This window comes from Nyctereutes procyonoides, unplaced genomic scaffold (assembly GCF_905146905.1).
Source record: "Nyctereutes procyonoides isolate TBG_1078 unplaced genomic scaffold, NYPRO_anot_genome, whole genome shotgun sequence".
Lineage (NCBI taxonomy): Eukaryota > Metazoa > Chordata > Mammalia > Carnivora > Canidae > Nyctereutes > Nyctereutes procyonoides.
The window spans coordinates 4,476,096-4,497,942 of NW_026575136.1; the positions used below are offsets into that span (position 1 = coordinate 4,476,096).

At 33.1% G+C, this 21,847-nt stretch overlaps 1 protein-coding gene across 1 annotated transcript in view; it reads right to left on the reverse strand.

Annotated features, from left to right (window-relative positions):
• The window catches only part of LOC129495604 (low-density lipoprotein receptor-related protein 1B), a 1,831,349-nt gene that overhangs the window by 618,603 nt on the left and 1,190,899 nt on the right, over positions 1–21,847 (reverse strand). The window contains exons 22-23 of the mRNA XM_055303278.1: positions 8,832–9,032; positions 2,710–2,955 (exon numbers count right to left, since the gene is read on the reverse strand). Coding sequence (XP_055159253.1) covers positions 2,710–2,955; positions 8,832–9,032 — 447 coding nt within the window. The remainder of the gene's footprint in view (positions 1–2,709; positions 2,956–8,831; positions 9,033–21,847) is intronic.

The following is a 21,847-nucleotide window of genomic DNA, read 5'->3' on the forward strand; positions in this document are numbered from 1 at the left end:
ACAATGGCATTTGGTATACTGTAGGTTTCAGGAAGGAATAAATTACCAGCAGGTTAAATTCTCCATGCAAGAAAGCTCTATATTAACTTTAAAAAGTAAAATATACCTTTGCTTCCATCTTAAATTATAAAAAAAGCAGCTGTGAAATCTAGCAATCTTAACAGTGATAACTGATACAGTACTGTTAGTTTCTTTTTTTTTTAAGATTTATTTATTTATTCATTCAGAGAGAGTGAGAGAGAGGCAGAGACACAGGCAGAGGGAGAAGCAGGCTCCATGCAGGCAGCCCAACGTGGGACTAGATCCCAGGACTCCAGGATCACAACCCGGGCCGCTGCGCCCCCGGGGCTGCCCTGTTAGTTTCTTTCTGAGTTTAGAATGGAAGGAGCCAATTACATTAGTAGGATTATCTTTGATCTGGTTACTTATATTCAAATGTTGAATTATTTTAATATTGAACATGAATTGTTATTGATTTCATAGAACACAAAAGTATTATAATAAGTCAATACTTTTGTCACCTGTATTCAAAAACCAGTTATGGAGCAAATTCTCATGTAAAATATGATTATATTTTGATCTACTGTTTCCTTAATCCAAACATGTACATAAATAAAATGACTATTATCATTATAAAAAATTGCTTTTTTTTTTTTTTAGCCTCACGTGCCAATCACCTTGTACAAGATTCTTGGAGAAGAACGAATCAAACAAATGAACTTATGTCTCATAGAACTAAAAAAAAAAAATTTTTTTTGAGAACTCAAATTTTAATAGCCAAGGGAAATAACCACAAAACAACAATAGAAATAAAAAAAAAATCTACGACTTGACTTTTACTATAAGATGCTTATTTCATCAGAGAGATAAGGAATATAGAAAGCACATAGATGGGAATTTGAAACAGAAAATTAAAAATGTGAACATATATTTTCACGGACAATATACTCTAGACATAGAAAGGAGAAATAAATAGAGAACAAGAATATTTTAGAGAATATTATCTTTAAAAAGATATGAGTTCATAGGTCTTAAAAGAGTATCCAGGATTTTTGGAGATAAAGAGGGGAAGTACAGTCTAAGGAAAATAAACACTGATAAAAGTTTATGATGTATAGGTTCAACTTAGTAGTCTGATTAAGCCTGTGTACCACTTATCAGAAGGTTTTAAAAAGTACTCAAACTGTAAGAAGAAAGTAAAAAAAAAAAGTATACATAGACAAATCAAATACTGTATATTAAAATGCAGTTACCAATATTGAACAAAAAAAACACTTTTGGATGTAGTAATATGCATGCTTTTTTTATTACTGTATTTGATAACAGATTGAGCAGTGGGTCTAATGACCCCCATTTTTAAAGTAATAGTGGGTTCCGAAACTTGAACATATATGACATTTTGAGATATCAGAACAACTTTAACATGGTGTGAATGTCTATTACTTCAGTTGGAGACATACAGTTGCTGCTAATAATTAGTGTTAACTTTCAGTGAGACATGAAAGAAAATAAAGGTAATATTTTCTCTAACAAAATTCACGGACCACTTCAATTCTATCCATGGACTCTAAGTATTCACAGAGTCATTAAGTCTCTGGAGAAGATAGTGGAAAGTTAGCAAGCTCTCAAAGTTAGTGTTGCAACATGCTATAAGGAAGACATTGTTATAATGGGCACTAATATTTGAATGATAAGAAAACCAAGGTTCACCTAGCTTTATGCAGCCTGCCTAAGGTCACGTACATAACGAGTGCCAACTGCAAGATTAAAGTTCAAAGATCAGATTCCATAGTCCCTGGTTTTCCCAGTATGGAATCTGACCTAGAGAATCATCAGAATGGGCAGCTTTAAATGGGCAGTTAGAAGACGAACACAGCCAGAGCAAATAGTTTATTTCAAGAGTAGAAGACACACCATTGGAGGTGTGGGCTAGGACCAGACTTTGGAGGGTTCTCGAAGCTTGCAAAGAGAAATAAAAGTAAGTGTACTTTAGAGAGTATAAAAATAAGCCGTTAGGGATGATGATGCTGGAAGTAGCATTTTAAGAAGGAAGAAAATATCTGATGGACTGTGATTATAAGGATTACTGTAATATGCTGTAAAGAAGATTTGGAGTAGGTCTAAAATGACACATTACAGGGGTGCTTGGGTGGCTCAGTTAGTTAAGCATCTATCTTTGGCTCAGGTCATAATCCCGGGGCCCTGGGATGGAACCCCGCATAGGGTTCCCTGCTCAGTAGAGTGTTTCTCCCTCTTCCTATGCCTTTCCCTGTGCTTGTGCTCTCTTTCAAACAAATAAATAAAATCTTTTAAAAAATAAATAAATAAAATGACACATTAGGGGTGCCTAGGTGACTTATCAGTTAAGTGCCTTCTGTTCAGGTCATGATCTCAGGGTCCTGGGATTGAGTTCCAAGTTGGACTCCCTGCTCAGCAGAGAGCCTGATGCTTCCTCTTCCTCTGGCCCTCCCCCCTCTCATTATCTATCTCTCTTTATCAAATAAATACAACCTTTAAAAATAATAAAATGACACATTATACTTAAATGCCTTATTGAAAATTAGTTGAATCCTTTTATTAATTCTTTAAAGATGTTTTTGGATTCTTTTCTCAAGATGTATTCTTAAATATAACAAGATACACAACACCAAAAAAAAACCAGAAAGGCACTCGCTATTCTTCAATATAGCAAAACACACATCTACTTACCAACACTTGTGCAACTTTCCCCATCCACATCCAGCTTCCACCCTTCATAGCATGAACATTTGACTGTGTGCTTGCGCTGCTCACACACTTGACTGCATTTTAGATGATTGCTACAATAATCTATAATTTCACATGTTTTATTGTCTTTGTTGAGCTGAAGTCCTTCAGGACAGGAACAGACAATTCCTCTTCCAGGAACAACAGAACAGTGATTGCTACAGCCTCCATTGTTCAGTGAACATTCATCTATAAAAGGAGGGGAACAGATTACAGGGCATTATCAATTGTTTTGCTCAATTAAATACTAATCATTGAACTCAACTCTCTAAGGCTAGAATTAGAGCAAGGATATTATAAATGAATAGAAAAAGCTCTCTGGATTTATTTATTTATTTATTTATTTATTTATTTATTTATTTATTTATTTATTTATTTTAGGGCTTGGTGTAGGAATGATAAAATAATTCATTGAATGACCAAATATAATTCTACATGATAGGAACTGGGAATGGCAGGTTTTCATTTCTATAAAACTTTGGAATACACTTTGTTTTACCCCATAGAGGTAAAGTATGTTCAATGTTTCTTTCTATTGTGCTGAGCCTTTTAGCTTTTGAGCAAAATCAGTTGCTAAGGTCTCCCTGAAGGATATACATTGATGATCTGAAAATTTGACTTAGCTCAGTGTTTATAGCATGCATATACATATACATGTATGATATATATATATATATATATATATATGTTTCTATATCTATAGTCTGATTCATAATGATAATGCAGGATGAGTTAATTTGCTTTTTACTGGCTATAGCCACTTATTTTTAAGTTAGGTAAATTACACATTGTACCCTATATGTTGGTTATTATGATTAATTCAATGAGGCCATGAAAGCATAGTAAAAAGTTGACTTGGTATTTTGACTGAAATAATGAGCAACCAATATTTATTACATGGTTAGTATGACTGGTTTATAAAGAAAGAGACTTTTTCTTTCATGCATGGCACTTATAATTTAGAATTGCATTAAATATATTTATTTCTAATTCTACTTCATTATGAAGTTGTGAGATCTGTGAGTGTATGTAAAATATCTGCTCTGTTTAGCAGTGTATATCCTGTAGCTAGCACATTGCCTAACATAAAATAAACAGTTAACAATATTTGTTCAATAAAAAAAGTCCAAAAGCACACAAATACCCCCAAATTGAGCCAGTACTTGTCAAGTTGGGAAAATTTCAAGATGACATCCCTATGTCATTGATGAAAATAGCAGATAACTGTCTTTAGTTTATTACCTATTACGGATGTATTATTAGATGCATAGGAATAAGGCTAAAGGAAGCTTTGCCTTCCTTTGCTTTAAAAATATTTTTTAAGTAGCTTTCAAAGCCTGTTGTTTAATTGAGTGTTTTTTGAGAAATGGTAAAAGAGAATGTTGTTCAATGATTGACAAATGGCAGTAATATTTACTTATATACTTCAAATATTTCCTGCTGCCTATGAAAATTTTTTTGGTTCAAAAAATGAGCTTATATATAACACTTAAAAATATATTCTACATTTTTAAAAGTTCTATATGAGTCAACTATTCTTCATTCTATTTGTCACCAGAAAAGAAGTTACAGGGATAAGAAAAGGAAAATGATTATATTAACTATTTTCTCTAAGAATTCAAGTTTGATATTATTTTTGAAGAAAAAAATAGATTCATTTGGCTCCTCCAAATATGTTTGTTCGCCCATATCATAATCATTTCAAAACAATAGTCATTTTAAAGTATTTGCCCTATTTTAGTTCAATTGACATTCTTCTCAACAGAATTACTGTAAAGAAATATCATCAGACACAGCAGGTGAAAAAAGAATTGTTACAGTTCTTTTATCTTATTTCAAATATGACTGTTCTTGTAGTACTGAAGTGTCTCTTGCTGACACTATCCTTGGAATTAAGTCATAGTTTTTTAAAAAATAATATTTACATTGATTCTAAAATTGAATATATAAATTTAATGCCAACATTTGTGTGACTAGTCCCTTGTTAATTCTTTCTTAACCCTAAACCTGTCATTAAACACTGCAACTTTTAAATGTTTTATTATTGAACAAAGAATTTCTCATTGATCAAGCTCTAGTCGGTTTTCTCAGAGTCCTCTGTTCAACTAGTCCTCAACACTGGCTTATAAAAATTGCAGAATCTTAGTACAGAGAATTTCAGCCTCCACTCCCTCCCCAACTGTACTCTTCCTACCACCCAAAAATAGATACCAACAAACACTAGCATAGTTTCTAAATGCTCAGGACAGCCTTTTTAGTACGACTCCAGCTTGAGAAAGCTCTAAGCTGGTAGGAGAATTAACTGTTATTCCAGCCAAAAGCTGGTGATAGGCAGACAGGACCTCGAACCCCATCTTAGAACAGTTAATTTAGAAAACTTGTAATTATTAATATTTTTCTCTGCACATTGAAAATGTAAATCTTCTACTACCCAGAACTGTCTCCTCAAGGACTTGAGAAATATTTTTGAAGTGCAAACATTCAAGAACATAACTCTCTCACTCTTGCTTCCTCCCAACCCTGTGGGTGCTTCGTTCTGACTTGTACCACTGTCTCAGGTCAAAGATATGAGACATTCATTTCTTCTCCGGGATAAGCATCAATTAACAAACCCAGATGGCCTAGTAACATGGACCAACCCCCTTACCACCTCTTGGTGCCTTTCCCTTAGTATATTCCAGCCTTCAAAATGCTTCTAGTCTTTTTTTTTTTCAGTGAATTTGATTTCAGTTCACACTAAATATTCTTCTCTATTGCAATAATTAATCCTGAATAAAATCTATCCTTATCACTTTAACTAGTATTCAGCTTTGTTCATCTTTGACATACCCTTATTGCAAGGATTAAGTTAACTCTATTCTTGAATGATTCAATATTTTTCTTGTTTCTTAAACAGCATATCCCTTTCCCCCTTGAAATCATTTGAAAATCCCTCTGAGAAAATAATCTCTTTACTAGGCTTAAGAGATTTATTTTATTCAGTACTCCTTTTCTTTTTGTTTTTGCTTTATAGATCAGATTTATTTGGAGAAAACAAAACAAGAAAAACTTCACTACCCAAAGTGTAGGATTTTTCCATCTCAGGACATCTCCCAAGTATTAATTCTACAGATGACAAATCATTTTCATACAGGATAGTTTTGTACAAGTTTTGCATGTATTGAGGAACAGGACATAAATCAATTCCTGTTTCCTCTTTAACAAGAGACAGGGTACAGGAGGGAGCATCACAAAAAAAAAAAAGCTTTTTTGAATACAACTATTCGGCAGGAGTAGACATGAAGAGAGCAAAACCTACATTTTATCATCTATAACAAATGGTTTAAAAAAAAAAACGATTTTGACCTTGGGAATCTCTATCTAACAAGCATTTCGTAGCTACTAGGCAACCCTTGCCAATTATTTAAAGTTAATTTACTTGATATGTCTTTTATGTCCACTGGGTAAATGATTCATTATGCCCACTGCTGCAGCACTCATTAACCAATATCACTGCCTAGCTGTAGAGGATCTAACCTACAACTGATGGGCAAGGACCTTGAAAATAAGAGATCAAGATGCCATTTCTCTATAAATACCAATATTATCTGTAATAAGGATATCTTATACAGATATATATATATATATCTTACAATATCTGTAAGGATGCCACCTACTGGGCTATAGTACAAAGGTGTACATAAAAGTTGATAAGAAAAGGAAAACCATAGAAGGCAATTCAATCTTTTAATCAGTATTTGTTTTTGATTTTCGTTTCTCTAACTTTCCTTCAACTTCACCTCATAAAGGAGACCAGGACTTCAATATGCCATAGTACTGTAAGCAGAATAGAATGGTCTTTTTATCACCTCTGGTCTGTCCACACCTAGCTTTATTGTAACCTCTTTCACACCTGTAATCCTTTGAAATGTTTGAGCAAGTTTCCTAAGCTGATGAATATAGTGACTTGATAGTAAAAAGCAATTTTCATTCTTATGGTAGACAAAGAAATAAATTCAGAAGAAACTCTCTTTTATTTTACTAATTCAGAGAGCAGAGGATAGGAAAATAAGGCTGTGTTTTCATAACATTATTTTAATTTTTCTTAATGATTGTATTTTGTCTTCTTCACCTTCATTTAACCTGAAGGTTGAGAAAAGGTGGGAAAGCACTAATTTCTTTCAATATCTGTAGTGCATCAGGCATTATTACCATGATTTCCTGATCAATATCATCATCTCCATTTTTGCTATAAGGAATCTGACATTTCAAGAAATTAAGTTACCTGCCTAGGTGATTTAATTGAAGTAACTGAAGACAGAATTTAAGCCTGTCTAGATCTTGATTTTTCCTATATTTACACATTTTCAACTTTAAGAGTATTGATAGTTTCCTTCTCTAGTATTGCTCTTACAACCTTCATGAGCAATCCTCACACATTATAATGCAAGAGATATTTCCATCTACCATCTACTCTATAAGAGAGAATAAGCTGGGAGAAAAAGAAGTAAATACAGATAAACTAAGTCTTTTACATTATATTTGTTGTTTAAATTTAGGATTTTTTTGGAGGGTGGTGAGTGAGGGGGTTAATAATTTAGCATCACAGGGGCACCTTGGTGGCTCAGTTCGTTAAGTGTTCGACTCTGAGTTTGGCTCAGGTCATGATCTTAGGGTCATGAGATCTAGCCCTGCATCAAGCTCTGTGCTTGCTGGGGAGTCTGCTTGAGATTCTCTTTCCCTCTCTCTCTGCCCCTCTTCCTGTGTGCTTAATCTCTCTCTCTCTCTGTCTCAGTCTCTCTAAAAATAAATAAATAAATATAAATAAATAAATAAATAAATAAATAAATGAAATTTAGCATCGCTGAATGAAGACTGCTGCATTTACTGTTTCAAGGTTATTATATAGAATCACAGGCTCTTTGGAAGAAAGGACATTTATTATATAAATTTGAAACATGATAATAGGTTCTCTTTGGATCACTCAGTATTCTATTAATGCTCAATTCAGATCAAAATATGATAACTTTAGGCTTAAATGTAGTTGTCTTTTCTAGTTTCAATTAGGTATCTTCATCATTTTGTAAAGTCATTTTATCAGTCCCCAGTCACCTCATTATTGTTCTTATCATTCTGTAAACCCTTCTTCATTACTCTATTGCTGTCACCTTCAGTATTATCTAGAAACCGTATTTTGAAAATCTCCTTGCTAAATGTCTGATATCCCCACAGAGAAGGAAATGCAATTTTCTTTATATGTTCTTGTTGGCATAAAAAGACAACTAGTCAAAAGTGATTTTAATGCTCAAAAGCTATCAGATTGAAATCATCATTTTAACTAGATAAAGCATACCAAAGAAAGCTATTGTAAGAGGACTAACAACTTCAGACAAAATTATATAAACCTGAATAACTTTCAATTGGTTTCGTTATTAATTATCTTCCTTTCCTCTTTTTTTTTTTAATATTTCTATCGTAATGATTGGGATGGATGAGAAAATCCATTGAGTGGTAGTAAACTCCATCCCATAGGTCAGTAATAAAAAAAAAATGGTTTTCTTATTTTGAATGACTCACTGACAAAAAAATAATAATAATCATAATCAGTTTCATTGTAGAAATGGCATTAACCATCCAGAGATCTAAATGATGAGCACAATTATACAATTAAGTTGGATGGACATAGGCCACCCTTTTCTGTTTTATTTTAGAATTTCTGTTCATATTTTAAAAAACTTTTAATAGGCTGGGACACCTGAGTGGCTCAGCGGTTGAGCATCTGCCTATGACATGATCCTAGAGTCCCAGGATCGAGTCCCACATCGGGCTCCCTGCATGAAGCCTGCTTCTCCCTCTGCCTATGTCTCTGCCTCTCTCTGTGTGTCTCTCATGAATAAATACATAAAATCTTAAAAAAAAAAACTTTTAATAGGCTTACCATCCCTGAAAAATGGAGATAGGGTTCAATGCTAAATATTACATTTAAAGGAAATAAAAGGAAGGACTGTATGCTTCTATAAGCATCATCAAGTGGATTAAACGTTTTTAGTCTCCAGAGAGAAGCAAATCAGTGAAACATGAATTACCACAGAGCTCGCCTTCATCAGACCCATCGGGACAGTCCCTTCTTCCATTGCAGAGTTTCTCTGGCTGCAGGCAGGCTGAAGTGTCATTAGCACAAGGGTACTTGGGCGGTCCACATAAAAAACTGTCACAGTCATCTTCATCTGACTGATCCTCACAATCGATATCTCCATCACATATCCATGCTTTGTTGATGCATCTCCCTTAAGGAAAGAGAAACATTATCCATTTGACTGTTGTAAATAAGTCACTGTCATAATGAGTAGTCACTATGGTCTTCAGTCAGAAGCAGAACTATGGACTATTAGAAAGAAATCTATTTGTTAATAGTTTGACAGTATATTTATTTTTTTATTATTTTTTAAAATTTATGAGAGAGAGAGAGAGAGAGAGAGAGAGAGAGAGAGAGAGAGAGGCAGAGACACAGGCAGAGGGAGAAGCAGGCTCCATGCACCGGGAGGCCAACGTGGGATTCGATCCCGGGTCTCCAGGATCGTGCCCTGGGCCAAAGGCAGCCGCTGAACCGCTGTGCCACTCAGGGATCCCCAGTTTGACAGTTTATATTCATGACAGCATTTGCGTAGCTCTTGCTTTCCTTGTTAAAGGGATCTTAGTGTTAAAGTCTTAATATTTTCCCTGGTTTCAAGTTAATGTCTGGTCCTATTAAAAAATAGTATGTGACTAATTGAAACTTCCATTATAATACTTTTAAAAACAAACTTTAAACAAACATCTGTATATAAGTCCCTTTCAGAGACCTAAATTCAGGTAAATGTTTTCAGTGTATTTTGCAGCCTGAAATTTAAGCAAATTATTTATTTCACAGGAGAAAATGTCCTTCTGTTAACATTTGTAACCTCAACACTTAAACTCTTCCTCACACCTAGACATGTATATTCTCACTCATAAAATAATAAAAAACATTATTGAACATTTTGGTAGCTAAGGTAAATACATACAGAAGTTATGAAAATATGTTTTGTTTATTGACTTTGAAAGCAAAAAAAAAAAAAAAGATTATTATTTAGCCAGCAGTTTTCAAAAGTAATAATGTGAAATGAAGAGAAAGCAACAGCCACTGTCTATGCCAATCTTTTTTCTACTCTAAATTCCCCCCCCTTCCAGAATGTTTACCTTTTCTTATAATTAATTATCTTTCTGGATTATGAAATGTTGAGGTGTAATGTGAATAAAAAATGACCCGAAGATAAATACTAGCTATTAGCTGACTATTTACCAACAACTCTTAAAATGACTAGGACAAATGAAAGGGAAATGAAAAATATTAGGTTGTATAGGTCAAAGAGTCTTTATATATTCAGATGTCTGCTTCAAATTTAAAGGCTTCTATATTTTATAGTAACTAAAATATTAGTGAAAGGATGTTTCATTTGCAGAAATATATAAATAATTTTCCACAGTATTAAGTCAAATGAGAAAAAAAGCACAAATGATCAGTTTCATAGTTAATATAAAAACAGGTCATAACCGGGATCCCTGGGTGGCGCAGCGGTTTGGCGCCTGCCTTTGGCCCAGGGCGCGATCCTGGAGACCCGGGATCGAATCCCACGTCGGGCTCCCGATGCATGGAGCCTGCTTCTCCCTCTGCCTGTGTCTCTGCCTCTCTCTCTCTCTCTGTGTGTGTGTGACTATCATAAAAAAATTAAAAAAAAAAACTGTCATAACCAACATTAATTATTGATGAAAATACTCTTACAATAAGAAATGATGGATAATTAACTGGTCGATTTGATATAATTGGGAAAAGATTATAAATTTTTGCCTTTACATCATAAATAAAACTAATAATGTTATTATTTATATTGTTCTGGAAATACTATCTAATATAATTAGATAATAGAAATAAATGAAGTATAAAATTAGAAGAGTATCATTATGTGCAGCTAATATAATCATATAATCATAAAATCAATAAAAACTAATTAAGAACTGTAAGAAACTAAGATTTAAAAAATAGATCGCTAGTTTCAGAAATCATGTAAAAATTCACAGATTTTATATCTAAAGAGAGACTATAGTAGAAGGTAGATTTAAAAATCTATCATAAAACAAAGTATTTGGGTTAAACTACAAAGAATTATATAGAATCTGTACAAAGAAAATTTATAAGTCTACAAACTCAGAAGATGTCTTGGATATAGTTTAATCTTGGAGAAGATTTATCACTGAAAAATATTTTTCCTCAAATTAATCCCAATAAAATAGTAACAATATTATTACAATCTTATAAGCTTATCTTAAATTTGAGAAGATAAAAGTGCAAAACTCATTTGGAGTCTTCAAAAAATAGAAGAAAATTGATGAATAGGAACTGTAAATGTCAAACCTTTAGAAGGTTTTAAAAATAACAGTAGTCAAAATATTTTTAACAGAATATCAAACATATCAACAATTAAATAGGATCTAGACATCAGATATTCATCTACCTAGCATATGGTTTTAATATACAAACATTGGATGTTCAAAATAATAAAGATAATGGAATTACAGAATTGATGATGTTAGGAACATTGCTTTGCCACCTAGAGAAAAAAAAAGCTGAATCTAAATCCTTACGCTAAAATATATTCAAAGTAGATCAAAAAAATAATTTTTAAAAAGCAATGATAAATACACACACATTCTAGAATAATATAAAACAAAACAACAAAAACTTGAAATGTTCATTACACAGATCCAGAAAACATAAAGGATAAATTGATAAACTTAATTTCACAAATGCTTTTGATTCCACCTTACAACAATATAATCCATCTATAAATTCAACACAAATGTGGTAAACCAGAAAAGTTTTTATTATATTTTTAAAAAGGTATTTTTTAACATATAAAAGGGCTTTACAAAAAAAAATCAATAAACCAATACAAGTGCAAGATTCACAATGAATCGATGACTTACAAAAATGATCAAAAATATCTTTTATTAAAAAAAGTAATCTGAAACAGCAATTTGATACCATTTTTTTCCTCTATCAAATTGGTTTAGATTTTTTTTAAAAAATGGATTATGCAAAGATAGATTTGACAAGGGTGTAAGTAACATCTCCAATGTTGAAAGGGCTGCAAATTGGAAATATCTGTCTACCATGCCATGTCACAAAATCTAGAAAAAAAAATACATCAATTCTGCATCAGAGTAATTCTAATTTTAGATTTTTTTCATTAACAGGTTTGCCCAAATGCACAAGGATGCATTACAAAGACATGTGTTGCTGCTTCATATAAATTAGCAAAAGACTGATAACAGCTTAAATCATTATTGCAAGACTGGTGATATCAATTACAATGTATCCATGCACTGTATTATACACTGGAATGAAAAAGAATGAAATAATTCTTCACAAGATAACACAATCTCCAAAACATATCAACAAAAAAGGTACAAAACCAAGTGCATGGTAGGTTTTCATATATGTTAGAAGGTATTTATGTATTTACCAATATCTAGGACTATAATTCCATACACATCTATATAAACATAGGGACAAGTTTATCACTACATGAATTCCTTCTGGGAGGCTACAACAAAAATAGCTAACAGTGATTGCCTCAGGTGAGGAAGACTTGAGGTTCTGGAAAACTAGAGTAGGAGAGGAGAATTTTTATTTTTTGTATTTTTTTTAATTTCTTGTATTTTGAGATACTCAGATGCTTCAATTTCATTTTTTTTAATTTTTATTTATTTATGATAGTCACAGAGAGAGAGAGAGAGGCAGAGACATAGGCAGAGGGAGAAGCAGGCTCCATGCACCGGGAGCCCGATGTGGGATTCGATCCCGGGTCTCCAGGATCGCGCCCTGGGCCAAAGGCAGGTGCCAAACCGCTGCGCCACCCAGGGATCCCCGAGAGGAGAATTTTTATTGATCAATTTGTGCTATTTATTTTCCTTCTACCATATTTCTGCATGACCCCCCCCCAAATGCTCATTTAAAAAGTGATGATGGTGATGAAATGTATACACATGTGCATCAAGTTTGATGGTTTCTACAGATGAATTATGAAAAATTCTCTGTTGAGGTGTGATTTATTTATCCCTAGGAACTTTAGGAAATATAAGAAAGTACTAAAACCCATTCCTTGTCACCAAAGAGTTTATAATATATTTAGCAAGACAAAGCCAATGCATAACATAAAATTTTAGTCTAAAATAATGGCATTCTGTACTTAAGTAATTAATCATAAGGGATCATCTACAAATATAGTAGAATGAGAGTTTAAAAGTAATATAATAATTTATATTTTTAGTTTGGTAAATCAAGATGCAATTTCTCTTTCTTCCCTTCCTTCCTTCCTTCCTTCCTTCCTTCCTTCCTTCCTTCCTTCCTTCCTTCTTTCTTTCTTTCTTCTTTCTTTCTTTCTTCTTTTCTTTCTTTTTCTTTTTTTTTTACTAATCCACCATGACATTCTTAATCACTGACTCCAGAATAACCATAGAATTGTTTCAACAAACCTATCCATAAACCACTATCAATCTTTTAGAGTCAGAACAGCAGTGAAACGTATTTGCTATCCCTAAACTAAATGCTGCCTTGAAAAGGTAAAGGAAAATCATATTCAAATGACTAGTAATTTTAACTCAGATTATGTTACCAGAGATACGAAGTACTTTAGATAAGATTTACAAGTTTAAATAGTTCTCCCCTGTCTCTGATATTGCAGGGGATTCTTGAAATGCAACTTGTTTGGTTATAATCCTTACAAAAATATAGATTAAGAGGGCATACAGGTATGAGTTTAAATTTCTAATTCATGATAATTAATTGGGGAAAACCTAAAAGCAAATGACTTTAGTAAGTATGCTTAAAGACTGTTGATTTTACTTGATTCATATTAAGACAAATCCTTACATAGTCAAATAATTGGATATAACATTTTGAAATAATAAACACTACAGATTTCCTTAAGTTCTCTCCTCTATATATCAGAAACTTGAGTCTTAGAGAAAATTTGTATTATGAAAATTAAATACAGATTAATAGTATTAAAATGTGTTATAGAAAATATAAATATCCAATATAAAAAAACAAAAATTTTTAAAATAATTTTTAAATGTTCACATTTAAGTTCAAATAACCAAGTCAATTACTCTGTCTTTACTAATTATACTTTAAAACTATGTGCTGAAAATATTATTAGGTGTTTATTATCAAGTTCAGTTTTATATAATCTTTTCTGATCTTTTTAAAATAATATTTTCGTGATCCCTGGGTGGCGCAGTGATTTAGCGCCTGCCTTTGGCCCAGGGCGCGATCCTGGAGACCCAGGATCGAATCCCATGTCGGGCTCCTGGTGCATGGAGCCTGCTTCTCCCTCTGCCTATGTCTCTGCCTCTCTCTCTCTCTCTCTCTCTCTCTCTGTCTCTGTGTGACTATCATAAATAAATAAAAAAATTAAAAAAATAATATTTTCTATTCATAACTATGTGTGCAAGAATGTTATGGAAACTGCAGTTTTTCCCTTTGGGCAAAGAGAATAAGAATGGCCAAGTTAAAAGCGGCAACAACAAACAAATAATAGTCAATATGTTGGTATGTATCATGACAACTAGTGAAATCACACTGATGTAAACATAAACACATCTACACAAACACATCAAGGACATTATAAGGGCTATTTTTATTTCTGTTACCTTGAAATTTATAGTTTAGGATAAAGTTAGTACAAAGTCAACAGCTATAGGGAAACTGTTTCTGGAGTCATTAGACACTGTACTGCTTTTCCAAAATAAATTTATATGATCGATTCTAGAGTTTCTCTTTCTCTGTTAAACTATTTTGGCCATTTTAAAAAATAGATTTATCATTTTGTAAACTGCCTGACTCATTTTTATCTTAATAAAAGACATCATATGTTATAACAGAATAACTTTGGTTCTGGGATGTGATTCACAGTAAATATTAATATGGGTATGGATGTGTCTGGGTGGCTCAGTTGGCTGTGCATCCAATTCTTGATTGGCTTTGGTCCTGAGCTCAAGATCCTGGGATCTAGCCCAGAGTCAGGGTCTGTGCTCAGTGGGAACTCCGCTTGAGGATTTCTCTCCCTCTCTCCCTCACCCACTCATACTTACTCTCTCAAATAAATAAATAAATAAATAAATAAATCTTAAAAAAATAAAGAATATGAGTATGAAGAGAAGTTAATCTTTGAGGAAATACAAATGGATTTACTCAATATAAGCATAATGTCTTTTTAAATTGCAGTATTTTAAAAAGTGTTTACACCATTAACCTTTAATACTGCATACATATTTATTTCTCTAACAATGTTGACTTCAATTCAGCAATTATTTATTGAGTATAATGTGTTTGCCTAGCTACTGAAGAATGTAGAAAAATGGAAAAAACAAATTCCTGACCTTGTGGAGCAATAAGTCTAGTAATCACAAATGTTCTACATTGAACATACATACTTATATATGAATAAAATAAAAGCCATATAATGATCACAGAGTGCTATGGCATTTCAGAAATTTGGAAAATATATATAATGGGAAGGCTGAGAACAAGATTTGCTGAGATATTCTTTGGAAAGGGTTTTTTTGTTGTTGTTTTAAAGATTTTATTTATTTATTTATTCATGAAAGACACGCACAGAGAGAGACAGAGACACAGGCAGAGGGAAAAACAGGCTCCATGCAAGGAGCCTGATGTGGGACTCGATCCTGGGTCTCCAGGATCACGCCCTCAGCCAAAGGCAGGCACTAAACCGCTGAGCCACCCAGGGATCCCTGGAAAGGGGTTTTGAAGGGTGCCAGTGAATACTACTTATGGAAACAGAAAAAAAAAATCATATAGACAGCCAACTAAAGAATATAGTCATTATATTCAAATATATAACAACTAAGAAACAAAAGGTAAGTAAAACAGAAAAAGAGAGGTAATTTAATAGCATGGTGATTATTCTTATTACTCAACAGGAATGTGTCAGGGCATAGATGTTTGAAGTAAATTAACTCTCATTTGGTCTTCCTCCATTTCTGAATGAGTTCACAATAAAATTCTGTTTTGCATATGTATTCCTTATTTTATGCTAAACATTATTTTCCTAGTAGCATAGCTCTATGTACAAATTTTCATCAGAACTGTATACCCAGAACCATGTATACTGAGTTTAAAGGGTGATTTTCAATGGCTATTTGAACACATGGGGTTTTAGTGTTACCTGCTGAATCTAATCCACACATAACATAAAAACTCCTAAGTAAAGTCATAAACTGTCAGGAAAGGGTGGGACTTGCTCCAGAAGCAATAATAAGGCAGTTTGGAGTCACAGTTCAGGAAATGTTGACTGCTAATTTATGAGGTGTCTCTTCATCTTAAACAATGGAGAACCATTGAAAAATTTTGAGTAAGTATGATCTCAGGTCACAGTTTATGAGGTAATAGGGAGCTAAAGCTGTGTGTAGAATGGATTGAAGCCAATTACTGTCAGAGGAAAACACAGTAGGCCACACAGTGGTCTGAAGGACAGATAATACAGATTTACCATACGCTATGATATGTGAGTGGAAAGAATGGAATGGTTGATGGTAGAGAAATTGTAGACAGAGCATCAGTAGGACCTGAAAATATGAAGACAAGTCATAATGTCAAAATCCACTTTCTGCTTTAAACTTAAATGTTTAGAAGATTGAAGATGTTTCTAATAGAAATAGAGAATGTGAAAAAAAATTCTAGCTTCAGAGAAAAAGTGGAATGTTCAGCATAGCAGTGGAAGAAATGAGTTTGAAGTATGAGGTGAAATTCACTGATGGGAATTTGGGAAACATTTGCCTGGAAAATGATCGTTGAAATGTTGGGGATAGAAGAAATTACTATGGATACCTTGCATGAAGATGAGAAGGAGCAAAAGAAGGAAATTAAAAGAAATGTGAAAGAAAAAGAAAAGAAGAAAGAAAGAAAGAAAGAAAGAAAGAAAGAAAGAAAGAAAGAAAAAAAGAAAGAAAGAAAGAAGAGGTCTACACAATGTCTGAAACATGCATTCAACAAATATTTCTTTTTACCTTAAATGTAAGGGGCAAGCAAGGAAAAGTGAAATTAAAAAATCTAAATGATAAGTGAATAGAGGACAATCCAGTATAAGAGTTCACAAGAAAAGATTTCAAATAGAGGATATGTGTTGCAGAGAAAGGCCAAATCTTACAAGAAAAAGTCAAAATGCAGGATTAGTTATCATTCATCAAGCTCATACTGTATTTTAGACACTATATTCTATTTATGATGATGATGACGATGATGATGATGATGATGATGATGATGATGATATCATTGTCCACATCATTATTATCTCTATTTTACAGATTAGAAAACTGAAATTTAGGTTTGGTAATTTATCTGAACTCACATAATAACTGAATGGCAGAGCAGGACTCAAGACAGAAGAGTAGGGACTGTGAAATCATCTCTGGTGACAACCGAGACAGCAAATTCCCTCAAAGGTAGAGATAAAGTAGAGAAAAGGTGAAGGGATGAATGAGTGAGAGGAAAGATTTCTAGGTGCGCTACACAACATTATTTGATAACAGGACAACAGACAAATTTAATAAAATCAAATAAATATTTTTGATGTTATTGGGCTAGATATTTTATAGAGAGGAAGAAAAATTAATGTGGAGAAAAAAATTGAAAACATAAGCAAGAAAATTGACTAAGGTCCCATAGGAAGTAAGAGGTCATAGGATCAGTATCAAAAGAAAAGCCCTTCTGGGCAAAAATATTTTCTTCAGATACAGTATTGAAGAGAAAAGAGATAGCATACAGCAAATGTTTAAAACTGCTACTGGGAGAAATCAAAACAGAAATATATAAAGCTCAGAAACAATATGCTAAGTGTTTTATTAGTGTTACGACACATAGACAATGGAGAACTCATCACATTATTTTCATCAGAAATAAGTAAAACTATTCCATAGGGTTGGTTATAGGCAAGGGAGAAAAAGTGCTGTATTTAGAAATTCTTCATATAAATTTCATCATATAATTCCAACAAAATCACTATTCCACTGTAGGAAATCTTTGGGTCTTCTTATTCCAGATTACTTTTAAACAATGATTAAATTCACCATTTCACTTTGTATTTATGGATACAACAATGGGGAAGGAAATAAAACAATGTAATCATAGGAAAGAGTAACACTTTGCCATTCACAGAAGCCCACAGACGATTTTCATTACACAGGGGATCAGCACAAAGCAAGTTATTTGTGAAGCCAATCAAAGTTAAATCCCCATGTGTGTGAGTTAGTTTTGTTACATTCTTTTGCTAAAGAGCATTTAATCCTTAACTCTTAACCTTATCCTGTGACCTGACTTCAAAATGTTTATTGCTTTTTCCAATGGAATCTGGAGTGAAAGTTATATGGGTCAGCCCCAATATCCCATCACTCTCGGAAAAACATTCATAAGAGAAGACTGTACAAGTATGATACCATCTCACTCTTTTTCCCTAGTCATCCATTCCCCAATTCACAAACACTGATAATAAGTTCTTGTGAATTCTCTAGGAACATATTTTTATTATAAAAAATACTTTTATAAAAAAGTATTATATACTATGCCCCCCTATTGTTTTCCCTTACTTTCTACTCAACACTTAATCACAGGAAATGTCCATGTCCATGTATAACAGTGATTTACAATCTTTAAATTTGCTGTTAGGTATTCCACTGTATGGATATACCATTTCATGTTCAAATCTAGAGCCCTATCTTGGCCTATGTAGATTGTTCATAACACTTAACTATTAAAAACAACTTAGCAATGAATAGCAATATCGAAGATGTTCAACATCATATGCCATTAAGGAAATACAAATTAAAACAATCATGAGATATCACGTTACACCTATTAGAATGGTGAGAAACCAAAACACTGATACACCAAATGCTGGGGAGGGTATGGAGCAACAGGAACTCCTCATTCATTGTTGGTGGGGACGTCAGTTTCTTACAAAGTTAAACGTATTTTTGCCATATGATTCCAGCAATTGTGCTCTATGGTATTTACTCAAATGAATTAAAAATTTGTGTCTGCACAAAAACCTATACACAGATGTTTCTAGTAGATGTTTACATCATAACTGCCGAAACTTGGAAGCAACCAAGATATCTTTCAGTAGATAAATGGCTAAAAAAAAAAAAATGTGGTACTTCCAGACAATGGGATACTATTCATGGATGGAAAAAAAAAATAGAGCTGTTAGGCCATGAAAAGACATGGAGGGAAATTAAGTGTATATTAAGTGAAAGAAGAAGCCAGTCTGTAAAGGTTACATGCTAATGATTCCAACTATATCAATCTAGAAATGGCAAAACTACAGAGACAATAAAAACATCAGTGGTTGCCAGGGGCTGGAGGGAAAGGGCACAGCACAGAGAGCAGAGCACAGAGGAGTTTTAGGACAGTGAAACCACTCTGTATGATAAGGTGGTGGCACATGGCACATCGTTGCACATTCACCAAAATCCATAGTTTGTACAACACCAGAAGTAGGTCCTAATATAAATTATGGACTTTGGGTGCTAATGATGTGTCAAAGTAGGAATACAAGTTCAACAATTATAATAAGTCATTCTGTTGCAGGAGGCTGTTAGTAAAGGAAGCTGTGTGTATAGGGGTAACAGGAGGAATATGGGAACTCTGTTCTTTCCTCTCATTTTTACTGTGAACCTCAAAGTGTTCTAAAAATTAAGTCTACTAAAAAAAGCTTTCACAGAAATTTAATTGTGCAGTATATCCCATGTCATTCATCTCTAATTATTTTAATATATATATATATATATATATATATATATATATATATATTAGGATTTCTTTATTAATCTGATGATAATTTTGAAGTGTGATTTTAGTTTTCAAATTCATGGCCTTCTAATCATTTTTTTAAGATTTATTTATTTGTTTATTTATTTGGGAGCCAGAAAGAGAGCAGGAGTGGGGGGTGGGGGTGGGCAAAGGAAGAAGGAGAAGGAGGAGACTCCTCACTGAGCAGGGAGCCTGACCCAGGGGCCTGACCCTGGGATCATGACCCAAGCCAAAGGCAAACACTTAACTGACTGAGCTTCCCAGGTGCTCCAGCCTTCTAATCTTCTTGATGTTGAATTCTAATTTGACTTTTGTTTATGGAGAATGCTTTCTGTACATTGTCAACTATTTGGGGTAGAATTAAAGGTATCTGTATCTTATTAACAAGCTTACTAAATGCATTATTCAAATCTTAAAAAAATATATAACTTAAATGAATATCTTTGTAGGTATCACTCCTCCAATGCATTAAGTATATTTGTAGAATAAGGTCTTAGAGGTGGAATTGTGAAAGTATATTCACATTTTAAACATAGATACACATTGTCAAATGACTTTCCTTATAATTTCATTAATATTCCTGTCATCAGTGTCTGCTTCATCTACTCTTACTAACACTGGATACTATTGGTTTTGTTCATAATCATCAATCAGATTCTGAAAAAAAAATGCAATCTCATTAAAGATTTGACTTTCTGTAATGGGTGAAGGTGATTGTCTTTTCACTTATTTAGTAGCGTTTTGTATTTCTTTTTCTGTGAACTTTGCCCCTTTTTTTTATATGGGTAGTTGGCCTTTTAAAAATGATACCAAAGAGGGACATCTGGGTGGCTCCATGGATGAGCATCTGCCTTTGGCTCAGGTCATGATCCTGGGGTCCTGGGACCAAGTCCCACATCAGACTTCCTGTGGGGAGCCAGCTTCTCCCTCTGCCTATGTCTCTGCCTCTCTCTTTATGTCTCTAATGAATGAATAAATAAATAAAATCTTTAAAAAAATGATATCAAAGACTTATGTATCAGAGTATATAATTATTTATGATCTGTGTTGCAAATATTTCCCCTATTTATTCTATATTAACTGCATTCTTCTCTTTGGGACCATTTTTGCTTTTAAAGAGAGGAGGGCTTTTTTTTTTTTCCATAGAGAATTATTCATTGAAAACTTGTTGGATTTGCTCGTGCTTTGTCTAGAATGACGGTAGTAACGGTCATCAGAGACCAAGTTTATAATCTTTGTGTGTATGGGAGGTCCTAATTTTGGGGAATTATAAAGCCAATACTATGTTGCTTAAAAGCATAACTTAAAAGTTTTTATTCCTTTTGAATACTCCAAAGGAGATGAAACAGCATGGTAACAATGTTCCTTAAATATTGGTAGAATTTTTCAGCTGGACTTGGAGATTTTGAAAAAAATGATGAGAGGGGACAGATATTGATTTTTTCCCTATTGTTATAAAATAAATTACCAGCACTTTCCCTTCTAGAATAAATTTTGAAATGCATATTTTTAATACATGAATTTACTAATACAGGGTTTTAAATTCATTTCTGTGACACAGTATATTTCTTTAATTTATATCATTTGTTAGCATCTCCAATTATTTTCCCATTCTCATTTATGTACTGGATTTTCAATGGGCTTTCTTTATTAGGTCAGATAATGTATTAGCAATTTTGGTTATTCTTTCAAAAACCTAATTCTTGAATTTTCAAATTATGCTTTCTTTCTCTTTTCTATATTTAAAAATTAATCTGGTTTTCTGTTTTCCTTTGGTTTGTTTTGTTCTTGAATTTTCAAATTATGCTATGTTTCTTTCTCTTTTCTATATTTAAAAATTCATCTGGTTTTCTGTTTTCCTTTGGTTTGTTTTGTTATGTCTTAACTTTTAAGTTAGATGTTACACTGGTAAGGATAGGATGAGCTACACTAATGAACTAAAATCTATATATATGCTCTTTAGATTCATAATTTAAAAGGTCACTGAGACAGGAGAAAAAGTACAGGAGTATGCTAATTTTCTACATTAAGTGCCTTAGCATGGAAGTGATATAGTCCATTGGCTACGAATAGTCACCTGGCCTCAATCTAACTGCAAGAGAGTTGAGAAATATAGCAAAGCAAAAAGGGAATTGGTGAATACTGTCTCTCCTACATACTATTTTTTTTTAATATTTTATTTATGTATTCATG